This window comes from Babylonia areolata, chromosome 9 (genome assembly GCF_041734735.1).
Source record: "Babylonia areolata isolate BAREFJ2019XMU chromosome 9, ASM4173473v1, whole genome shotgun sequence".
NCBI classification, from domain to species: domain Eukaryota; kingdom Metazoa; phylum Mollusca; class Gastropoda; order Neogastropoda; family Buccinidae; genus Babylonia; species Babylonia areolata.
Genome location: NC_134884.1, coordinates 37,466,666 through 37,491,157, shown reverse-complemented (window position 1 = coordinate 37,491,157; position 24,492 = coordinate 37,466,666). Strand labels below are relative to the sequence as shown.

At 45.0% G+C, this 24,492-nt stretch overlaps 1 protein-coding gene across 3 annotated transcripts in view; it reads left to right on the top strand.

The window, feature by feature from the left end:
* Positions 1–24,492, top strand: part of LOC143285426 (NFX1-type zinc finger-containing protein 1-like) — an 83,813-nt gene that overhangs the window by 7,706 nt on the left and 51,615 nt on the right. For 2 of the 3 annotated variants that reach the window (XM_076592687.1, XM_076592685.1), the window contains exons 1-5: positions 3,364–3,510; positions 19,836–19,970; positions 21,201–21,829; positions 22,286–22,484; positions 24,086–24,247. In XM_076592687.1, the coding sequence (XP_076448802.1) occupies positions 3,494–3,510; positions 19,836–19,970; positions 21,201–21,829; positions 22,286–22,484; positions 24,086–24,247 (1,142 nt within the window). In that variant the 5' untranslated portion in view covers positions 3,364–3,493. Of the gene's footprint in view, positions 1–3,363; positions 3,511–19,835; positions 19,971–21,200; positions 21,830–22,285; positions 22,485–24,085; positions 24,248–24,492 lie in introns of those variants that run through there. The other variant, XM_076592686.1, reaches the window with a different exon arrangement.

Here is a 24,492-nt window from a genome sequence, read left to right as displayed (position 1 = left end):
CACCTGTCCTGCTAAAGGAAAGCGTGATTGCTCTGGTTACAAGTATGTGGCCGAAAACATTAGGAAATTCCAAGATCTCGAAGAAATGCCCATTTCACTTCACCATGATATTCTGAACAATGAGACGTCACTTGAAGAAACTTTTATACAAAACAATGCCTCATGGCACAAATCATGCAGAGATAAGATCAGTAACCGCATGTATGAGAGAACGAAAAGAAAAGTACAGGAAACTCGTCAGGATAACAGTCCCGTAAAAACCCGTAAGGTATGCCAAGAAGACGAAAAGCAAAAGGACAAATGTTTTTTCTGTGGTGAATCCAATACAACAGATCGTTTGCACAAGGTGTCAACACTTGGACTTGACTCCAAAGTCAGACAATGTGCCATATTACTTCAAGACAAAACTTTGCTGTCAAAACTTGCTGAAGGGGACATGATAGCAACAGACTCAGTGTATCATAACAGATGTCTTCAACATTTGTATTATCGTGCTGACAAGGCAGAGAATTCACAAAGGGAGGAAGGTTCTGAGGAGACATTGAAAAGCATTGCCTTTGCAGAGCTAGTGTCCTTCATTGAAGAAAGCGCAAAGGACGATTGCACAGAACCTGTTTTTCAAATGGCCAGTCTATGTAAAATATATCAGAGTCGCCTGGAATCACTTGGAGTGACAAGTGGTGTACATTCCACACGACTGAGACAGAAGCTCCTTGCCACTTGCCCCATGCTTCATGAGTGTAGTACAGGCCGTGGAAAAGACATCAAGCTTGTCTTCAAACGAGACATTCAACATGCCATTAGGAGAGCAACTGACCATGACTCTGAAGCTCTTCTGCTTGCTCAGGTGGCCAAGATTGTTCGAAGAGACATTTTTTCAGCAACGCAAACAGCTACGGATAAAGTGATTGAGCCCAAACCCACAGAATCCATTTCTCCTATTCTTCAAGCACTGATTACCATGATCTTAGATGGTCCAGGGAGGAATCTGAATCCAAAGGGAGAAAGTGACAAAGATGCTTTGACTGGGGGGACTTGTCCGACACAGGCTGCATCAACAATCTGTCAGTTGATCATTTTCAACTGTAAACAGTTCCGCGGACAATACCAAAGGAACCAAACAACAGGTCAGCACCATGTCAGAGAGAGAGAAATGCCAGTTCCAGTGTATGTTGGTATGAAGGTGCATGCAGAAACACGGAAACAGGGACTTGTGGACAGTTTCTACAATCTTGGTCTCAGTATTTCATACGATAGGCTTATGAACATTACCACTGATATTGCAAATACAGTGTGCTCTAAATTTGAAAGGGATGGAGTGGTTGTGCCACCAGGACTTGTGAAAGACACACTGCAGAACACTGGAGAACATTCCCCCAACTGAAGATGCCCTTCGTCAGCACACTTTGCGGGCAGTTTATCAAGGTGGATTGATCTGGGGACAGTGTTTACAGACCAAACCAATTCTCCCTTTACCATCTGCATGGGGATGGACCAGGGATGCTGATAAACCATGGAGACCCCTGTGGACAACCCTGCGTCAGGCTGAGGACTCCTGTTACGAACTGATTCGTTGTGGTTGCAAACAAGGCTGCAAAAACAGGTGCAAATGTATCAGTGCAAGTCTCAGGTGCACTGCCTTGTGTTCGTGTGGAGGAGACTGCGATGAAGACCAAGACTAATTTTTCTGTGAGTGCAAATCTTTCATTTTCCCCCAATGCATGCATATTCTATTGTATTCAACCCCATTGAAGAACATAGTTATCTCAGCACAACCTTTTGGACTAAACTCCTGTCTCCTGATGGAGAAAAGCAGTACCAGTCAGTACCCTAAAATTTACAGCATACATGTATGCATGCACTCGTTGACTTATGCACGCATGTGACTGCGTGTGCGCGCGCGCTCGCACGCACGCACACACACACACACACACACACACACACACACACATGCATTTTGGGCCAGTAAGAAAACCTGGGAGTCAGAAAGAAAGAGAGACTGACAGAGCGACAGGGAGAGAGGATTATGTGCTGAATATGGCTATTTTTAGTAACACTGTTATATAATTTCATGTTTTTTCTGTCCCTTGCATAAAGATTTATAAGTACTAACAAAATGCTAAGCATCGGCACATTCGTGCAAAAGAACATCAGGCACGGGCATAATGGCCAGAGAGAGAGAGAGAGAGAGAGGGGGGGGGGGGTTGTACTGATATTTTCTATTTTTAGTAACAAATATGCTACTTGTGATGCCTTTTCATATATTTTTTCTATCAAAATGCCAAATGTATGCACTAATAATCGTCATAAAAATGCAAAAATAACAGCAAATAGGGAGGGAAATAGACAGCTCGTGTTCAAATCAGTCATCCGGAATCTAAATTTAGTGACCTTCATTTAAAGGTCACTGTGACCCCAAATATTGGTCAAAAAGCTTGCTTCCATTTAAAATATTGATCTACATGCTTCTCCAAGCATTATAGTAATAAAGGCACCATTTGAGGTAAAAGTGCAAACTGACCCTAAAATCATTGCAATAACAAGCCCACTATAAGGGTTGGACTAGTTTCTATGAGTTGGGATCTCGTGTTGATCGTTATCGCTTCAGTGCAGTATAGCTTTCCTAACTATATGATCAGACTGCAAATGTTGATCATTCGTAGTTATCACTGTCGTCATCTACTTCGTCATCAGTTGTCAGCCTTTATTCTTTAAGTTTGTGTGTGTGTGTGTGTGTGTGTTGCAGTTACTGTTGTCACCGATCGTTCTCTCTCTCTCTCTCTCTCTCTCTCTCGGCTCTCTGTGTGCTCTCTCTCCACTCTCTCTCCCCCTCCCTCTCTCTCTTCACAATTTCAGTTTCACTCGCTCGATTCCGGATTTTCCCCTTTGCATCATAGTATAGTGTCTGCTTTCTCTATCAGTCTATCATCAGTCGCTACTTTTGCTGTTCTGTCTCCGTTTCCAAGTCGATCTGTTTCTGCTGTCTTTATTCATGACTCTCTCTCTCTCTCTCTCTCTCTCTCTCTCTGCCTGTCTCAGTCTCTCCCTGTTTCTGATTCGTCTGTCAGTCTCTCTGTCTCTGTCCGTGTCTCTCTCAGTGTTTGTCTCTTCAGTTGTTTCTCTGTCTGTCTGTCTGTCTGTCTGTCACACACACACACACACACACACACACACACACACACACACACACACACACACACACAGAGAGAGAGAGAGAGAGAGAGAGTTGGAGAGAGAGAGAGAAGAATACAACTGTGAACAATTTCGACGTAATGAAAACGGATCACCTTGCTTCAGATAAGGTGACGTTCTTTGTAAAACAAGGGCGGGTTTTACCAAGAAAACACCACACGGCCACTGGTATTGCCGTATATTGGCTGCAGAGTTCAGTGGAAACTTCTTACGTTTCATGCTTCACGGAGGTTCTAAAGTGATTTTTGTGAGAAACTGAGAGAAAAGAAAAAAATTCAGCGGACGTATTTTGATTGGGAGCATGTTTTTTGACACCATGTAAGTATAAGTTTTACTGAGTTATAGTCTATCCGAAAAAAAAATGTCGTGCCTTGTCAGATCGACACTCAGTTAATATATTTATTGCCTTTCATTTGACCTTCACATGCTATTTAAGATCACCGACTGCACAATCTGTTTGATTTTTTCAGATGACTCTCTCTCTCTCTCTCTCTCTCTCTCTCTCTCTCTCTCACACACACACACACACACACACACAACCAGCTTAAAAAAAGTTAACTCATTGCATAGACGAGCAGCTAAACTTATTTTACCAGACCACTCCCTATCAACAGATGAAAAATTAACAAAACTGGAAATATTACCACTATACAAGCAATTCGACGACAATAAAATGGTCCTCATGTTCAAAGTACACAAAAACATGTCACCACCATACCTCAGTGACCTTGTTCAACGGGCATCAGAGCGTTACGATTCAGATAATTATATTCTGCCTCGTGTGCGCATCGATTTGTACAAATCTAGCTTTGCATTTTTTGGACCATCTGCTTCATTAAGACGTGCGATTCATTACGTTCCTTCAAATCAAGCATACGAGAACTTCTGCTCCACAAACAATAGGCCCACAAAGCTTTATATATATATATATATATATATATATATATATATATAAAATCAGCTAAGAAAGACAAAAATCATGCTTTTCCCGTGAAGTTTGTATCTATACCTACATGCAGTGAATTTATTTTATTTCTACCTTTGTGCTTTAATGTTTTTACTTGTTCGCCTGTAAATTGGATGTTATTACCTGTAACATCTGCATCAGCAAATTGATCACTTTTGTATATGTGCAATGGTAAAGTTGTGCTTCTCTGTTTTCTTTATGTCCGCTATATGTTTCTCACTTCGGTCATGTCTCTGTATGTGCATAAGTATGTGTGTGTGTGTGTTGGGTGGAGAGAGTGTGTGCATGTGTATGGATATGAATGTATGAATGCGTTCATTTTATTACTTTTTACGATGTTAATGATGATGATGGTGATCATTCTTCGTTGTAGTAGCAGTAGATGTAGCAGTGTTAACAAAATTATTATTTTTGTGTCGTTATCGTTAATGTTGTTATTGTTATTGTTGTCACAAGGACAGATTGGAAGACTGGGCGATGCCTAAAATCTTTATCCTTGAGTAATAAAGTTTTTGAATCTCTCTCTCTCTCTCTCTCTCTCTCTCTCATACTGATTATATATAGTATATAAAAAGTGAACCGCAAGTAATTTCTCAGTGAAAGAGAAACTGAATTCATCGAAAATTTTCACACAGTAACCTTAGGATATCATCAACAAGTCTGCAAACTATCTCAGTATAAGTTCGGACGCAAATTATGCGAGTATTGTTAAATTCAAAACCCGATGTGTGTGTGTGTGTGTGTGTGTGTGTGTGTGTGTGTGTGTGTGTGTGTGTTCAAATCCATGATCACCGTGGGCTGAAAGCAGTGCAAATAACAGACATGTACAACCGGAGTTCAGCTAACGAATGTCTGATAATTGTCTTTACTTGAATCATTAGTGTAGGTCGCCACAGTAGTGCAGAATTTCGTTTACCGTGGATAAGATAAGATAAGATAAGAATAACTTTATGTAGCCGTGTACCGAGTGGTTACTGAAGGGTACGGCACAAAAGACTTAACTAAATGATTGATTGAATGAAAGGATAGACAAGATCCCACGCACAGGCCAGGAACATATAGAGGCCAGTCACAAATGGGTTTCTCTATTGTTTTATTTACAATATTCTAAAGGAGAAGACTAAGAAGAAGAAATAATGAGAAGAAGACAACTAGGAGAAGAACTAAGAAGAAGAAGACAGTGCCTGGAATGACACAAACAAATGTCATAAGCACAACATGTCGGCACAAGTGAATAGTAAAGCACATGTATACATGGAAAGACTATCACTCGGGTTTGGGATACGCAACAACAAAATGCATATGTGTGAAGACCAGACGCTGACATCAAATGACATTTCTAATACATTTAAATAGCGCAGTTAAAGTGATTGAAACAATTAATCCAACACTATCTTGTAATCACAACAGCAGAATACTACACACCTCTTAGAGTACTGAGCACACTGTAGCAGTACAATTGATATCAGCATGTAAAATAATATATGAATAATGAACAAGATTATAGAATCAGTGGCTTTGATATTATACTGGCAAACTGATAGACCGGATAGTAAGTGAAGCACCATCATGGTTTAACCATTAAGTGGTGAATGAACTTTACGCACTCACTAGAACATTCTGGAACAAACTACTAGTGTCCAGAGACGTCACTGGCTGTGACGTTAAGAATCAAATGGAACACCGCTACGAGCATATGACGACATGGCAATTTTCTAGATCAATCATAGCCGAGCTGTGACTAACATGTCAAAGCAATAACTGAACAAAGCAATAACTGAACATACTCATATAAACACAAGTACTGTGTCAAATAATACAATTTACAAATCAACACATTCTACACACTACTACTTACAGCGATACGTAGCGAGGTGTCAGCTGTTGTGGGGACACACACGACACACTGCCCGCGACACAGCAAGAGAGAGAGAGCAGGCTCTGGTCAGATGACTGACCAGGTATGAAATGACCACTCATCATTCACTGTGCCAATTTATGCAAGTTTAGCGGACCGCAAAGTGCGTCACGTGTGCTTGCAAGCAGATCGTCACTAATCACGGAGAATCCGATGACAATTGTGTTTGTTTAAAGGTGTTCAGTGATAGATTTCTAAATGATTCCTGAACCGATTTACGTCGGATAAGTTGCAAAAGAAAGAGCTCAACACCTACTTTATAATGAGTATAAAATGAAGTGTTGGTTATTTAAGATAAATTTATAATCTTAATTTAAGTCACCTGAACAGGGTCAGTTTTAACGAGCTCATCACTGAAAATTACAAACTGCGTTAGATCAGTTTAACGTAGGCGAACATAAATGGAATAGATTTAAAGATGGAATTAAGACGAGTCTGCCAGTATATAATACTAGTAGTTTACTGATCTGACAAGAGAGTTATTAATTAATTACGGTGGAACAGAAACACAAGTTTGCTCTCAGCCAATGACGTACCACAACGCGACACTGGTCAAGCCGTCAGCAGGTGGCCTGGCGAGGAGGACAAAATGATGTAAGCGGAGTGACGTCACACATTCTGTGCCCGGGTTATGAGGGAAAACTGTCGTCTGCTGTGGCTTGTGCGTGAATAGTGTTGGAGCAAGCATAGCGCGCTTGGTCACACCTCCCCCCATCTTTTGAAATCCATCGTCCGCGATGGTTAATTAAAAGTAATTCTTGTGAGGAGACTTAGCTGAGCATCAAACAAGAATTATTGGGCAGGTAAGGGAGATAATTTAGCTGATAACTGATAGCTAAGTGAATGACTGCAACCTTCTTAGGAACAACACCCTACATCTATATTCAAAGTGGCTTTAGCCAGGTTAAGTTAAGAGTTTGGACTTAGTCGAATGCATCCTAACTTAACTTTGAAGAGTTTGATATAGAGAAGGGGTCCCAATTTGGTAAATACACTATGAAGATGGAAAGCATTCATTTGTGTGCCTATCAATCTATCTATCCTATCACTGTCAGACGCGCATGTTGAGTAGCATACATGTATAAAAGCATAGATTATAAACATACTTTGCATTGCTAAGACCTTGTGACAAGCTAGATCACAGGTTAAATTAAGCAAGAAGAGAAATAAAATAACATGAAACATGAATTAGTGTAGAAATATCTGAAAATGAAAAGAAAATTACAGCATGAACAGGAACAGGAAAAACAAAATCAGCATTGCCTCAGTTCAGCAAGAATGAAAAAAATAAGAAACATGAGTGTTTTGCAGTGTCACTGTTCTGGCTGTTAAATGTTTGACATCAGTCTCCTCACACAGTCAGTGGTGCCCTGGTTGCCAGTCGTGTGGAGCGCCTAGGTGCAGGATCTGGTGGTAGTGGAGGCGGCTCTGGTACAGCTCGCAGGGTTGATGTCCTGGGTCTTGGTATGGGCATGGTCAGCCACACACCACTGTCAGCATCAGCATCAGTGTCAGTGTCAGACACTTTGTCGCCCTGGTGGTGCAGTGGGACCGGGTCTGTAGGCGTGACAGAAGGCGGTTGTTCATGCCTCCGCTGAGTTGGGCTGACTACAGGTGGGGACACCTGTGGGACCACAGCGTTAGGTGTGGTGCTGTGGTGCCTCCGTCTGCGTCTGCGGTTTCTTGGTGCTGCTGCAGAGGAAGAGACTGACCTGGTTTCCAATGACTGGGTCTGGATGCAGGCAGGCTGGGTGGTGTTGCTGCTGGATGGGCCACTGGAGAAGTGTTGCTCCAGGTCGCGGTACATGCCAGGCCAGTAGACCTGGGGTCGCAGCATCTCTGCAGCCTGCTGGAAGCCTTGGTGCCCCGTGCGGTATTGTATGGATGACAGGACCTGGGGGCGGAGCTTGCTGGGAAGCACTAGCTGCTCAGACGCCCCAAGCTTAGGGTCCATCACCCGTCGATGCAGGACACCCTTCCTGCAGATCAGTCTGTCATGCTGCTGGGTCAGCACACTGGTCTGCCAGTTGGAGCTGAGGGCTGGTGTGGCTGGCCATGCAGACAGGACTGGCCCAATGGTGGGTCAGCAAGCTGAAGTCTGCGCAGCTCTTCTGGTGGCAGCTTGGGTCGCAAGTGCAGTTGGCTGGGGGGAGGTGTCTTGTTGGCAGTGACATGCTGCTTGTTGACCGCATGTGTGGTCAGTCGTCTCCCCTTAGATGTGGCTGGTTGTCTGTCTTCAGCCTTTGATTGCCTGTCCTCCTTAATGTAGCGCCGCTTGTGCCGACACTGGTGCTCTGTGTGGCCAGACCTCTCACACCAGACACAGTGTGGAGGGTCTGGGGTGTGGTCAGCAGCACAGCCATGAGGATGGAGGGCTGGCCCTGGAGGATGTAGGCGTTGTGTTGGCATGGAGGACTGCAGCTGACATCGCAGGCTGGTGTTCTCAGCTGCGAGTGTGGCCAGCTGAGCTTCCAGGTGGACAACAGTGGTGTTGTCTATGCTGGGGCAGGTATTGTAGGTGTGGCTGTCCTCCCACAGCCATCACAGGGCCTCCTTCTTTGCTGCCTCGAAGGTGGTGTCAGGGTGGTCACGGATGAAACGCCTGACATCGTGCCTGAGTGCGGCTGGCTGAAGGCCTCTGGCGAAGGCGTCGCGGAGGATGGTCGCTGGCACCTGGATCACCCCATCTTCAGCCCTGTTGACCTTGGTCCACAGGTACCGAAGATGTGATGCGTAGTTGGTCACCGTCTCCTTGGGCTGCTGCTGCCTGTTGAAGAAGGTGGTGGCAAGCTCTGTGGCATCTCGCTGATCTCCCCAGTTCTCTTCAATGATGCGAAGGATCTTGGCTGGGGTGTCCACTTGTGTCGCTGGCAGCCTGACGATCTGCTGGCGACATCGGCCTGCAAGGGCTGATATCAGCCAGAGAGAGGCTGTCGCGTCATCCAGGGGCTGTAGCTGGAGAATCAGTCTGGCCTCACTGATGAAGTCGTCGACCTCACTGCTGCCTTCCTCACCGGATAGCGTCGGGAGTTTGGGCAGGAAGTCGGTTGAAGCCATCTTGATGGGGCGACGTTTCTTGTTGTGAACTTGACGTACCTGCTGCACTGTCTTCTCTCTTCTCCTATGTTAAACTATGCCTATGTGACCGTTAGTGCTACCTCTCGTTCCTGTACGATCCTGGCTCACAGTGCCAAGTATGTGATAGAGTAAGCTTGGCTATGAGCTTTGATTTATTAAGAGATATAGAGAACTAGCACATCCTATGCTCACAGCGCCAAGTTGTAACAAGGTACACTTGGTGGTAAAGGGCTGTGGGTTAGAGATGGATTGAATTTTTATAAAAGAATTGAAACCATAAAGGGAATAATTTGATCTAATCTGTGATGGATCTTAATCCTGTCGGCGACGCCACTTTTGTAGCCGTGTACCGAGTGGTTACTGAAGGGTACGGCACAAAAGACTTAACTAAATGATTGATTGAATGAAAGGATAGACAAGATCCCACGCACAGGCCAGGAACATATAGAGGCCAGTCACAAATGGGTTTCTCTATTGTTTTATTTACAATATTCTAAAGGAGAAGACTAAGAAGAAGAAATAATGAGAAGAAGACAACTAGGAGAAGAACTAAGAAGAAGAAGACAGTGCCTGGAATGACACAAACAAATGTCATAAGCACAACATGTCGGCACAAGTGAATAGTAAAGCACATGTATACATGGAAAGACTATCACTCGGGTTTGGGATACGCAACAACAAAATGCATATGTGTGAAGACCAGACGCTGACATCAAATGACATTTCTAATACATTTAAATAGCGCAGTTAAAGTGATTGAAACAATTAATCCAACACTATCTTGTAATCACAACAGCAGAATACTACACACCTCTTAGAGTACTGAGCACACTGTAGCAGTACAATTGATATCAGCATGTAAAATAATATATGAATAATGAACAAGATTATAGAATCAGTGGCTTTGATATTATACTGGCAAACTGATAGACCGGATAGTAAGTGAAGCACCATCATGGTTTAACCATTAAGTGGTGAATGAACTTTACGCACTCACTAGAACATTCTGGAACAAACTACTAGTGTCCAGAGACGTCACTGACTGTGACGTTAAGAATCAAATGGAACACCGCTACGAGCATATGACGACATGGCAATTTTCTAGATCAATCATAGCCGAGCTGTGACTAACATGTCAAAGCAATAACTGAACAAAGAATTAACTGAACAAAGCAATAACTGAACATACTCATATAAACACAAGTACTGTGTCAAATAATACAATTTACAAATCAACACATTCTACACACTACTACTTACAGTGATACGTAGCGAGGTGTCAGCTGTTGTGGGGACACACACGACACACTGCCCGCGACACAGCAAGAGAGAGAGAGCAGGCTCTGGTCAGATGACTGACCAGGTATGAAATGACCACTCATCATTCACTGTGCCAATTTATGCAAGTTTAGCGGACCGCAAAGTGCGTCACGTGTGCTTGCAAGCAGATCGTCACTAATCACGGAGAATCCGATGACAATTGTGTTTGTTTAAAGGTGTTCAGTGATAGATTTCTAAATGATTCCTGAACCGATTTACGTCGGATAAGTTGCAAAAGAAAGAGCTCAACACCTACTTTATAATGAGTATAAAATGAAGTGTTGGTTATTTAAGATAAATTTATAATCTTAATTTAAGTCACCTGAACAGGGTCAGTTTTAACGAGCTCATCACTGAAAATTACAAACTGCGTTAGATCAGTTTAACGTAGGCGAACATAAATGGAATAGATTTAAAGATGGAATTAAGACGAGTCTGCCAGTATATAATACTAGTAGTTTACTGATCTGACAAGAGAGTTATTAATTAATTACGGTGGAACAGAAACACAAGTTTGCTCTCAGCCAATGACGTACCACAACGCGACACTGGTCAAGCCGTCAGCAGGTGGCCTGGCGAGGAGGACAAAATGATGTAAGCGGAGTGACGTCACACATTCTGTGCCCGGGTTATGAGGGAAAACTGTCGTCTGCTGTGGCTTGTGCGTGAATAGTGTTGGAGCAAGCATAGCGCGCTTGGTCACATTTATTATCTCCAACTGGAGAAATCGAGGTTTTACTCAGCCATCACGTACTGACGCACAAAGTGACACTGATACTGACTGACCAGACAGACACACTGACACCCACACCCACACACAGTGACTAATAACCCCCTCACACACACACACACACACACACACCGACGCACACGCACACACACGCACACACGTGCGCGTGTGCGCGCACACAAACACATGACACTGATATATAGTATGTAAAGCGATCAAGAGAGAGAGAGAGAGATCCTGCTTGTGAAACTGCATCGATCATAGTATAATACGTCGGGTGTCTAAAAATACCCTGTCTGGGTGTGAAGGTTTTTTTTTTTTTTTTTTTTTTTTTTTTTTTTTTTGACTTTGACGTTACAAGATTCAGGTCCTTTTTCAAAGGACCATGTTCAAGTTCTCAAACTGATCGGCCTGGGTGGTTTGAGGACGGTACCAATCAGATCACTTATTATAACAATTTAGGCTGGGCATTCTGGGTCGTACACTGAAGGTAATGCTGCCCAGTGCTTGTCCAGTCTTCTCTTGAAGGTGTCTACCGATGGCGCTGTTACCACATCATCTGGGAGGCTGTTCCAGAGCTTCACAACTCTGTTTGCAAAGTAGCTGCCCCGCACGTTGAGACGATGCCTTGGGCAATTCTGAAGTTTCAGGGAGTTGCCTCTGGTGGATCTCAGCTCGTTCGTGGCGACGTGGAAGTCAGGGCGTGACACTTTGTAGAAAACATGTAGGTACTTGTAGACTTCAATTACGTCTCCCCGCTTTCTTCTGCGTTCTAGACATGGAAGCTTCAGCCGACGTAGCCTTTCGGGGTACGGGAGGTCCTTCAGAGGGCCCAACATTTTGGTCGCCCTCCTCTGGACGTTTTCCACTTCAGAGCAGAGACCATTCTGATTCTTCTCGTCTGGCTTCCACACACAGTGACCGTACTCCAGGAGTGGTCTGACTAATCCTTTGAACAGCTGGACGAAAGTTGTTGGTGTTAGGTAGTCGAAGGACCTTCGGATGACTCCAACAACGCGGTTTGCCTTTGATGTTGCCTGTGTCACGTGTTGCTTGAAAGAGAGCGCCTTGTCGATTATCACCCCAAGATCCCTCTCTGCCTGTGTTTCTTTCAGTTTTACTCTAATTGAGCTTGTCAGGTCAGGTCTCTACCTGCCACAGGTACCATGTAACCCTGTGCTACCGGTCACATGCGGGCAGATGGAGCTCGACAGCCCGGGAAGGCAGTCCATCTAAGACAAGGAAAAGTCTGAAGTAAAACCCATGAAGTGCTAAGGAATGCAGGACAGTCTCGACATGCATTGACCCTGGGTCCATGGCCATGTCCCGACTTTCAGTAGCCGCGCCCCCGTGCCTCCGAGGAAGGTTTTTGAGCCAGAGGCTAGGACAAGGACAGTCTGATATAAAACCTACGACCTGAGGACCTCACTGTCACCGTCCCAGCTTGCTAGGCTATGGCAGATGAACCACGGGTGTAAAGGGTGGGGCCAGTACTGCGCACACTGCACTCCACCTAAAAATTCCATTGCGCAGGCTTGAAGGACACGTCCACGTCCGCGCCACCAACTATTCCAAGCCCTGTAGCGATGGGAAAGGGGCGAAAACGGCAGGTGGAAGATGTCACTGGAAGCCGCAGTTCCAATCCTGCATGCAGGCGGTTCAGGATATTGGTCGCCTGATTGTTGACCCGGAGGTGACAGCATCACTCGGCAGCACCCTGAACGACCAAGCAGCCTTTTCTAGGGACAGCACTGCTTGCTCCACACGGAGAGGGGCCTAGAAAAGGTGGTCCAAACAAATGCTCATCTCCATACCCCCCAGTTGGCTAGCCGCGGTCAACGGGCATCTCCAAACGCGGTCGAACAACAATAGAGAAGAAAAGGCCGGCACCTGCCTCACAATTAGGTGCAAAAGGACTAAAGGTAGCATGCTGGAACATCCGAACCATGCGTGACTCTGCAGACAGCAACCACCCAGAAAGGCGTTCCGCTCTAGTCGCACACGAACTTCAGAGACTGAACATTGACATTGCTGCCGTCAGCGAAGTCCGCTTTGCAGGGAAAGGCAGCCTCCAGGAACACGGCGCTGGGTACACCCTCTACTGGTCAGGCAAGCCAGAGACCGAGAGACGCCTCTATGGCGTAGGCTTTATGGTCAGGAGCACCATTGCCTCCAAGCTTGAAAACCTGCCAACAGGACACTCAGACCGAATTATGTCCATGCGCCTCCCACTACGGAACAAACAGCATGCCACTCTGTTCAGCGTGTACGCTCCAACCCTCCAAGCGGACCCCACAGAAAAGGTCAAGTTTTACACTGATCTGCGCAACCTCGTTCAGAACACCCCTGCTGACGACAAGGTCATCATCCTTGGCGACTTCAATGCCAGAGTTGGCCAAGATTCAGAAGCCTGGAAAGGAGTCCTTGGCAAGCATGGCGTTGGTAATTGCAACGACAATGGGCGCCTTCTTCTCGAGTTCTGTGCAGAGCAGCAGTTTACCATCACCAACACCATTTTCCAGCAGAAGGACAGCCTGAAGACAACGTGGATGCATCCTCGGTCCAAACATTGGCACCTCATTGATTACATCCTGATGCGCCAGAGAGACGTACGAGACGTCCTACACACCCGAGTGATGCCCAGCGCGGAGTGTCATACTGACCACCGCCTCGTCCGCAGCAAGCTCAGGCTCCACTTCAAGCCCAAACCAAAGAAAGGAGGAGCTCCTAGGAAGAAATTCCAGGTCGGCAACTTTCAGTCAGCTGAAGTGAAAGCTGAATTCCAGGCGAAGCTTCAGGACAAACTTGAAGACCCCAGTTGTCCCACAGACCCCTCTCCAGAAGCACTATGGGCACAGCTGAAATCAGCCATCCTGCAGTCCTCTGAAGAAGTCCTAGGGTTCTCGTCGAAAAAGAACAAGGACTGGTTTGACGAAAACAACCAGGAGATCCAAGAATTGCTGGCGAAGAAGAGATCAGCCCACCAGGCTCACCTTGCACAACCATCTTGTCCGGTGAAGAAAGCAACCTTCCGGCTCATATGCAGCAACCTCCAGCGCAAGCTTCGTGAGATTCAAAATGGGTGGTGGACCAACCTGGCAGAGAGGGCTCAGCTTTGTGCAGACACTGGTGACTACCGGGGCTTATACGAAGCCTTGAAGGCGGTGTACGGTCCCTCATACCAGGTCCAGAGTCCTTTGCGCAGCGCAGACGGCCAGGCGCTCTTCACAGACAAGACGTCGATCCTGAACAGGTGGTCGGAACATTTCCAGGCCCTCTTCAGCGCCAACCGCACGGTTCAAGACTCGGCAATTCTCCGCATCCCACAACAGCCAGTGAAATTACAACTGGACGAGCTACCAACCCTAGAAGAGACTGTCAAGGCCATTGAACAGCTGAAATGTGGCAAGGCAGCAGGGGTTGACGGAATTCCGCCGGAGGCGTGGAAGAATGGAGGCCCAGCACTACACTCCAAACTCCACAACCTCTTTGTCTGCTGCTGGGAGCAAGGCAAACTACCACAGGACCTCCGTGACGCAGTCATCATCACCCTGTATAAAAACAAGGGAGAAAAGTCGGACTGCTCCAACTACAGGGGGATAACTCTGCTCTCCATCGCAGGCAAGATCCTCGCCAGAGTCCTCCTAAATCGGCTGGTGCCTACTATCGCCGAAGAACATCTCCCAGAGAGTCAGTGTGGCTTTAGAGCCAACAGAGGCACCACTGACATGGTCTTCGTTCTCAGACAGCTACAAGAAAAATCTCGGGAACAGAACAAAGGACTGTATGCGACATTCGTCGATCTCACGAAAGCTTTCGACACCGTGAGCAGAAAAGGTCTGTGGGAGATCATGAAACGTCTAGGATGCCCCCCAAAATTCCTCAGCATGGTCATCCAACTACATGAGGAACAGCGTGGACAGGTCAGACACAGCAACGACCTTTCGGAGCCCTTCCCAATTGGAAATGGAGTGAAACAAGGTTGTGTCCTCGCGCCGACCCTCTTCACGATCTTCTTCAGCATGATGCTCCAACAGGCCACTGAAGATCTTGGCGACGACGACGGTATCTTCATCAGATACCGCACTGATGGCAGCCTATTCAACCTGAGGCGGCTACAGGCCCACACCAAGACACTGGAGCAACTCATCAGAGAGCTTCTGTTTGCCGACGATGCTGCCCTCGTCGCCAATACAGAAGCGGCCCTGCAGCGTATAACGTCCTGCTTCGCAGAGGCTGCGCAGCTCTTCGGCCTAGAAGTCAGTCTGAAAAAGACGGAAGTTCTCCACCAGCCTGCCCCACAGGAAGAATTCCACGCTCCTCACATCAACATCGGTGAGACAGAGCTGAAGTCGGTCCACCAGTTCAGCTACCTAGGCTGCACCATCTCGTCTGACGCCAAGATCGACAAGGAGATCGACAACAGACTTGCAAAGGCAAACAGCGCATTCGGCAGGCTGTACAAGAGAGTGTGGAACAACAAACACCTGAAGAAAGACACAAAGATCAGCGTGTACAGAGCTGTTGTACTGCCCACCCTGTTGTATGGCTCCGAAACCTGGGTCACCTACCGGCACCACATACGACTGCTTGATCGCTTCCACCAGCGCTGCCTTCGCACCATCCTCAGCATCCACTGGAGTGACTACATCACAAATGTCGAGGTCCTGGAGCAGGCAAAGACTATCAGCATTGAGGCAGTGCTGCTAAAGACCCAGCTACGTTGGGCAGGGCACGTGTCCAGGATGGAGGACCACCGCCTGCCCAAGATCGCGCTGTATGGCGAACTGTCCACTGGCCACCGTGACAGAGGAGCACCCAAGAAGAGATACAAAGACTCCTTGAAGAAAGCTCTCGGTGCCTGTCACATTGACCATCGCCAGTGGTCCGCAGTAGCCGCTGATCGAGAGACCTGGCGACGCACCATCCACCAAGCTGTCTCCTCCTTCGAAAACAACCGCAGGGCCAGCCTTGAGGACAAACGCAGAAGGAGGAAGAACCGCGACGCTGCAGCCGCGAACCCAGACCAGACTTTCCCTTGCAACCGCTGCGGCCGACTCTGCTTTTCCCGCATTGGCCTTGTCAGCCATGAGCGTGCCTGCATCAGACGTGGACAACGCCCTTCCTAGATCTTCGTTAGCGAAGCCAGGCCATGACTCTAATTGAGTTGCCGTCTTTGTCTTTACTGTTCACGGTACTCCAGTTTCTCTTTCGTGGCCTAGTTTCTGGACGCAGCACTTCTCTGGATGGAACTTTAGTTGCCACTTGTCGGACCATTGCATCAGCTCGTCCAAGTCGTTCTGCATGGTTTCCGCATGATTGTTCGGAACATTCACTCTGGTAAACATCCTTACTTGGCTCTTCACGTTGGCAGGTAGATCGTTTATGTAGATCACAAAGAGGATTGGTCCCAGTACACTTCCTTGAGGAATGCCGCTGGTTACGTTGCCTTCCTGGGACATCACTCCGTTGATCACTATGCGTTGCGTTCGGCGGTTTGCAACTGAGGAACGTCGCCGATCCATCGAAGAAGTTTACCCCTGATGCCACAAGCAGAGACCTTTTCCATGAGTCGACGATGAGGAACACTGTCAAATGCTTTTTGAAAGTCAGTGTAATTAACGTCTACACTTCCTCCCTCGTCGACTGCCTCTGTCCATGAGTCCATGACCTCCAGTAGCTGTGTTATACATGACCGGCCTGAGATGAAACCATGTTGTTCACGAGTGACAATGTCATTTTCTTCGACTGAGGTGGCCCGTCACAGCTCTTCTCACTAACTTTTCCATGACCTTGCAGACGACGCAAGTGAGGCTCACAGGTCTATAATTGTTGGGGGACATTCTGCTGCCTTTCTTGAACATGGGGCTCACGTACGCCGCGTCTTCCATTCTGAGGGAAGTTTTCCAGTATCTAGAGTGAGTCTGAACCGGAGATGCGCTAGAGGCACAGCCAGTTCGTTAGCTTCTACAAAATCAGTTCTGTTCAAAGTTTCAGTTTGGAAGGATCAACCATGCCTTTTAGTGAAAGTGATAAGGTTACCATTGAAAACTGTTTCAAGGAGAAAGGCTGGGGTGCAAAAAGGATCGTAAAGGAATTTCCAGGCAAGGGGTGAGTCATGTCATTGTAAAGAGACTTATCCGTGACGCTAAAATACGCACCACAGGGTCAGTAGCACGTAAAATTGGCAGCTGAAGCCCTTCAAGAGTGTTCAAAGTCCGCGGCGGGCTGTTCGCATTCACTGTGTGTCTGGACTTCGGCTCACACATTCGTTTCCCACCTGCAACACACATACACACACAGAGAGCAGGTGAATCGAAGAGCAATAACTCGTGTCTACTTTAACATTGTTTGGTGTAGGATTTATCGCCAGTTGTTGGAGGCAGACGACTGCCTGGTTTTGACAGTTTGAGGTGGAGTGTGTGCATCTGTTATTTCCAACGGTGCGTTTTCTTTTTTTATGTTCTTCTTCCTTCGTATTTCCCCTTTTACTCCTCATCCGTCTCATGTTGTCCAAAGTGAAAATGTTTTTGAGACGAGACAGATAAAGGGCATGTAATTGTAAATTACAACACATCAACGGGTGATAGATTCAATTTTATGGTAGTGATACCGTTAATTAAAAAGAGCACCCATTTCATATTTCTTTGATTGGTCGGTTTTATACTGATTCCTCATTTATTTTGACATATTCTGTAGTATTTTTCTTTCTTTCAGCGTGAGTAAATGAGAGAAAGTGGGAGAGATAGATAACTGGATTTGAAAAAAAAAAAAATCTTTCTAAAGGATACAAAATCAAAGATCTGAACTTGACACATACTGATACCCCCTTCCCCCTGTTCCCCAACACCTACACTTTGATGCTTGGACATTCTATTTTTGTGTTAGAAATCTCTGGATCTAAAACTTCTTACCCTAAGAGACAATCTATAGCTATAGAAAGGGTACAAAGAAGAGCAACTAAAATATTAAAAGAATGCAAATCTATGAGCTATCAACAGAGACTAATATACTTAAATCTGCATTCATTAAAGGGAAGAAGGCTAAGAGGGGATTTAATAGAAACATACAAAATGTTAAATTGCTATAATGAAGTCAATGTGAATAATATTTTTAGAATGTCAGATTATGAGAGTACAAGAAAATCAATGATGAAAATTTGTAAAGAGCACTGTAATACTGACCTAAGTAAAAATTCATTAGCTAATAGAATTGCACAAATATGGAATGCACTACCAATCGAAACTAAACTTGCACAAAATACTAATGTGTTAAAAAATCTCCTTGACATGAACATCAGTTTAAAAGAAAATATTACTGACTTTGATGAGTGGTTTACAGAACATGTAAAAGAAAACATATATGTATCCCACAAATAAAAGGAGACCAATATTGAAGGGGACATCAAAAAGGCCGTGAGGCCTAGGCAGTCAAATGCCAGTCCCTACACTACTACTACTACTACTACTACTAAAAAGTAAAATCATGATAGCACACTACAGCGACCACACACACAGCGTGGATTTTTTTTTTCTCTCTCTCTCCAGAATGTGGTATGAAAGGAAGCATCAAGTACAGCCATGTCATGTTGTTCCACACTACAGTAGCATCACCATCATTTTCATCATCATTCTGGGGGGGGGGGGGGGGGTTCAAGGGGAGAAAAATGGGGTTGGGGTATGCCCAGCCCAGGACGGCTTGCCCAAAGGCAGTTTGGGAGCTGACAGAGAGGGCAAGGATGAGAAAGCATTCAGATCCAAATGTGCATGGCTGAGGGAAAGACTGGAGGAATGTCTGCATGTATATCCACCAGTTTGTTGAGATATTTCTGGAACTGGAGTTAGTCTGGTGCCCATGAATGTGCTGGTAGAGGATGATGTCACCAGCAAACAGCTAGATTGACCTGGATGGACCTGAGCTTTCATGTTCATGTTCAAGTCATTAATGTAGGCCTGAAAGATAGTGGGATTTGGTGTGGGGCCTTGTGTGTGGCAGCCCAGAGACTGAATCTCCTTAGAAACATGAGGAGACTCCTTACCCACTAGAGAGCAGACCACATTGACATTGTGATAAAGCTTCAGGCATCAGAAGGTTTGATATGGGAAACTGTCGAAGGCTTCGGCAAAGTCAAGAAGTATGGTTCCTGTCTGTTTCATCTCCGGTGTCAAGCTTTTTGGCAAGATTGTCAATAATGAGAATAAGTTGTGTTCCAAAAAATCAGTGTGGGCCACTGGTCATGGATCTGATGTTTGTCAAAATGGGCAGTCAGCACTGAAGTGAGGGAAATGGGGTGGAAATTGGATGATTTATTGCTATCATTCATTTTGTAAAATATAGTGGACACGCTTGGACATGAGACTTGGCTTCTGGGAAGTCACCTGAGAAAAAGGAACTGCTGAACAGAGTTACTGTCTTGAAGTAAAATTGTAAATTTTGCTACACACACATACACTCTCTCTCTCTCTCTCTCTCTCTCTCTCTCTCTCTCTCTCTCACATACACACACATACATACACAAGAGGCACACTCACACACACTCACACACACACACACACACAACACACACACACACACACACACACACACACACACACACACACCTCTGTTATCATTTCATCTTTCTCCATCAGGTTCGCTGATGATGACGGTGCCTCAGGTGGGGCAGGAGGGGATGAGAATGGCGGCCAGGCCCAAAGACAGAGATTCAGAAGGGAGGGACACTTCCGACCCAGAGGACCCAGAAGTGGCAGAGGTGATCGAGGGAGGTAATGAAAAAAAAAAAGAAAAAAAACAAAACAAAAAAAGCAACAACAAAAATGACTGTGTTAAATGCACAGGTACTCTTTGATCCTTCCCTCTCATCCCCCCCTCCCACCTCCCTCTGTTCTCTTCCTTTGATATTTTTTGGTCTTCACTCTGTCAGTGTGTAGTGTGTGTGTGTGTGTGTGTGTGTGTGTGTATGTGGACATGTGCACATGCACAAAACATCTCTCTCTCTCTCTTGAAATATATACATATACATATACATACATATATATATATTATATATATATGTGTGTGTGTGTATGTGTGTGTGTGTGTATGTGTGTGTGTGTGTGTGTGTGTGTGTGTGTGTGTGTGTGTGTATGCTTGTTGGTGTGTGTTTTTGTGTGCGTGTGTTTTTGTATGCGCGTGTGTATATGTATGTGTGTGTGTGCGCAGAGAGAAAGAGAAGAAAGTTTACAAAATCAATAAAAAAAAAGGATTCTTGAAATAATTTTCTAGATAACATGTGACTAACAAAACATGACATACATACATACTCAGCACAAGTTCTGAAATGAAATATGGTTCACTAGTTGATAGTATCAAGTATGGCTTTACCAATTGTCTTGGTCCATTAGACATTATTTCCCAGTCACTTATATTTTCTTAAATTCATGTAAGCAAGTAAGCAAGCAAGCAAGCAAACACATATATAGTCTACAAAAACCAACAGCAACAAAACCAACAGGATAAACATGATTGATGTATCTCCAGGACATGTCAGTGGTTTTTTGTGAAACTTCAACTGATGTTAGACTTCAGTTGTATCCTCAAATTTGCAGCTGTCTGTAACCTTTGTTTGGGTCACAGCAGAAGATTTTCTGATTATTATTATCCATCCTTTACACCAGTTGAAAAACATTTAATGGCTGGACCACCTTTGCCTGTTTTGCCTCCTTCCCTAGAGTGTCTCCTTGCTGAGGATTTCAACTTTAATTTTGATTCTTTGTTTATTGGAGTTTTGTTGTTGTTGTCGCCACTTCTGTTTCTCTCTGCTTTCATTTTCTTTTTTGTTTCTGTTCTATGTTGCTCTCTCTCTACCCCTTCTCATTTTCTGCCCCACCCCCAGGCCCCCAGGCCCCCTTTCCCTATCTTTTTGTCTTGCTCTCTGTGCCCATCTACCTGTCTTTTTTGTCTCCCTCTCCCCTCGCTCTCTCTCCAAGGCGCTTGTGTTTGTTCCCATGTTGTAGGGGCAGATGGGGAAGAGAGGACCGTGGATTCAATGGTCGAGGTGGGAGAGGTGACAGAGGAAACAGTGATCGAGGTCGTTCCTACGATGGTGGTGGTGGACGAGGAGGAGGAGCAGGGGGAAGAGGCTTCAGAGGGGGAGATCATTACCGGGGAAGAGGGGCAAGCAGAGATGGGCAACCAAGACCCTTTCCCATTCGGGCTATTGCCAGAATCGAAGACACGGACGAGGCTACAATGCGCCTGAACAGCCAGATTGAGGAGTTTGAAATGTTTATGAACGATGAGTTCATGAGCATGGACCACGCCATGAAGACCTTGAAGGTACTGTCCCTGGTCATCCAGAACAACCTTCAGCGAGGGGTTGTCCTGAAGATCATGCAGATTGTCTGCACATCTCGGTTCCTGACGACACCTCTGATGTCCCTGATTCAGCACCTGAGTTCCTATGTAGGGACCAGAGATGCCAGCAAGGTGACAGAGGTGGTGGAGTCCATTCATCAGGTTCTGACTCAGGTCTGCCTCAAACTGCCTTCCTATGCCTCTAAAGGGGTGAACCTGCTTTGTATCCTGAACACGAAAACTGACATCATCCAGTTACTGGAGCAGCAGAAGCCCGAACTCGCAGAAGGTGTGTTTGGTGATGTGTTGTAATATTGTGCATTGTGTTGTTGTTGTGTCATGTTGTGTTATCTTGTGTCGTGTTGTGTTGTATTGTCACATCAACTTTCTCTTATGAGAATGTATGTATTGCCCCAGTTCAGAGCCATTTTTTGTACCTGTCTCAAATGAAATATTCCAAATTCTGGGGCAAAAAGGAAAAAAAAAGGAGAAGAAAAGAAATGTAATGTTGGAGATAATGATGATGACTACGATTGTGACTACAATGACGACTACAATGACAGAAATTATGATGCTGATGATGATTCTTTAATCGCATTGATTTCATCACCAAATATAGAAACAAAATGTTCCAAATTCTGGGTGGAGGAAGGTGTGGGGGGGAATTAAAGTTAATGATGATGATGATGAAGACTAAGATGACCAATACGATGATGATGATGATGATGGTGATCTTCCCCTCAAGGCCTCAAGGAGCTCCTTCAGGAGTGCCAGAGGTGCATGAACAGCCCCCAGTCAGGTGGGGAGGGGAGGGGAACGGGGCAGAGAAGGAGGGAGAGGAAGGGCCCGAATGACGATGACGACATCCCGCCTGATGACTTTGCCCAGCTCTCCATCTTCCCAAGCCCGCAAGACATGGAGTGGAACAAAAACTTCTTTCTCAGGTCAGCCATGTGCACACACAGATGTTGTCGAGAGCAGGAAAAAAAAAACCATGCACATAAATAATAAGCTTTTCAGAAAATGTGTCTCAGTTGAGCATTTTAATGCTGTGATGTAGGAATTAGCAAGGAATGCGTTGAGTATGGTATTTTGTGTTGGGTAGAAGTTGTGAGGATTGTATTTATTGTATTGTATGGTATGCTATGCTATGCTATGTTGTTGTGTTGTGTTGTATTATCTTTCATAGCATCCTAGTTTGTGTGTGAAAATCAGTCTTTTAATCCACAGGAAGAGAGTGTCACCTTTGTCCAGTGTTACCCTCTCCCTCTACCATCTCCCTTGTTGAGTTATTCTTGTTCTCCTTGTCTGCATGTTGATATTTGTTTACTCGATAAAGCTGACTTTTACTAAAGAATGTTGTCATGGACATGTTAATTACCTTATGTTCTTTTGTGTGTGTTAACTGCAGTCAGTTCATGGAACCTCCATACACTTTTGTCATTCTAAAGACAAGCATAATAATAATAATAATAATGGTATTTATATAGCGCTGAATCTTGTGCAGAGACAAATCAAAGCGCTTTCGCACCAGTCATTCACACACATGCATAACTCTAAAACTGTAGAAACTAAAGACAAGGAAGGGCAGGCAAGGGAGGCTATTTTGGGAAGAGGTGGGTTTTAAGGCCAGACTTGAAAGAGCTGAGTGTGGAGACTTGACAAAGCGAAAGAGGAAGTTCATTCCAATCGCAAGGTCCAGAAACAGAGAAAGAACAGCAGCCGACAGTCGAGTGTTTGAATCTGGGTATGCGTGAACAGAGTGGATCCGAAGCCGATCGAAGTGAGCGAGATGGAGTGTAGAGGTGAAGGCAGCCGCAGAGATAGGAAGGGGCAGTTTTGTGAATACATCTATAACATAGAGTGCTGATCTTGTACTTTATTCGGTGTGAGACAGGGAGCCAGTGGAGATTTTGCAAAAGAGAAGTGATGTGCTCAGATCTTTTCTTTCTGAGGACAAGTCGGGCAGCAGAGTTTTGTTCATATCTTGTGAAAGTGACTGACATGCATTAAGATAATTCTGGATAGAATCTCATTGGTAAGAGCATTCCACCCAGAAAATGATTGAAAATGTTCAAGACTTCGGCTGTGTGATAAAAAAAGAAAGAAAAAAAAGAGCCTTCACTGGTCTTATAGAGGCTTCTGTTTGCACTGTTTATAAGGAAAATATTTTTTCTGTTTCTTTTACCAACAATATGTTGTGGGGTCATGCTTTGGAGGACAGGAATATTGCATTTGGGACACACAAAGTGCTTTCAGTTGTTTACTTAAAAAAATCAAAATAACCCAAAAGGAAATGAATCCCCAAGATCAGTAGCATCAGATAAAATGTGTAAGATCCTGTTCTGATAGTTATTTCCATCAGCACTCATGCCTTGGATCATAATCGTGTGTTACATATTATTATTATCATTATTTTATACTATGTTTATTATCATTATTATTAACATCATCATCATCATCATCATCATCTCCCTTTGCTTGTGATAGTTTAACCGATACATCACATTTCTCATGCACCACTGACCTGTTCGCATGTTACCAGAGCTAACAAAGAGGAGGGGGCATACCGAGATGCGAACCACTACTTGGACGTACAGTTCCGACTGCTGAGGGAGGACTACATCAGACCACTTCGCTTGGGCATCAAGAAATTCAGGGAGCTCAAGAACAAAGGGGAATCATTCAGCAAGAACCCAGATCTCAGGTTCGCTCACTGCTTGCTCAGTTAATTGCTTGTGTTTTTTTGTTTGTTTGTTTTTTGTTTTTTTTAATGTCCAGACATGCACAGCATATTATAGAGAACTACATTGGCCACAATCTTCACTAGTTTAAGAGCAACATCGTTTGGTAGTGTATTTAGTAGTAGAAGCAGTAGTGTTGATTGTGGTTGTGGTTATTGGAGTAGTATTAGTAGAAGTAGTAGAAGAAGCAGCCATACTGTGGTGCTGG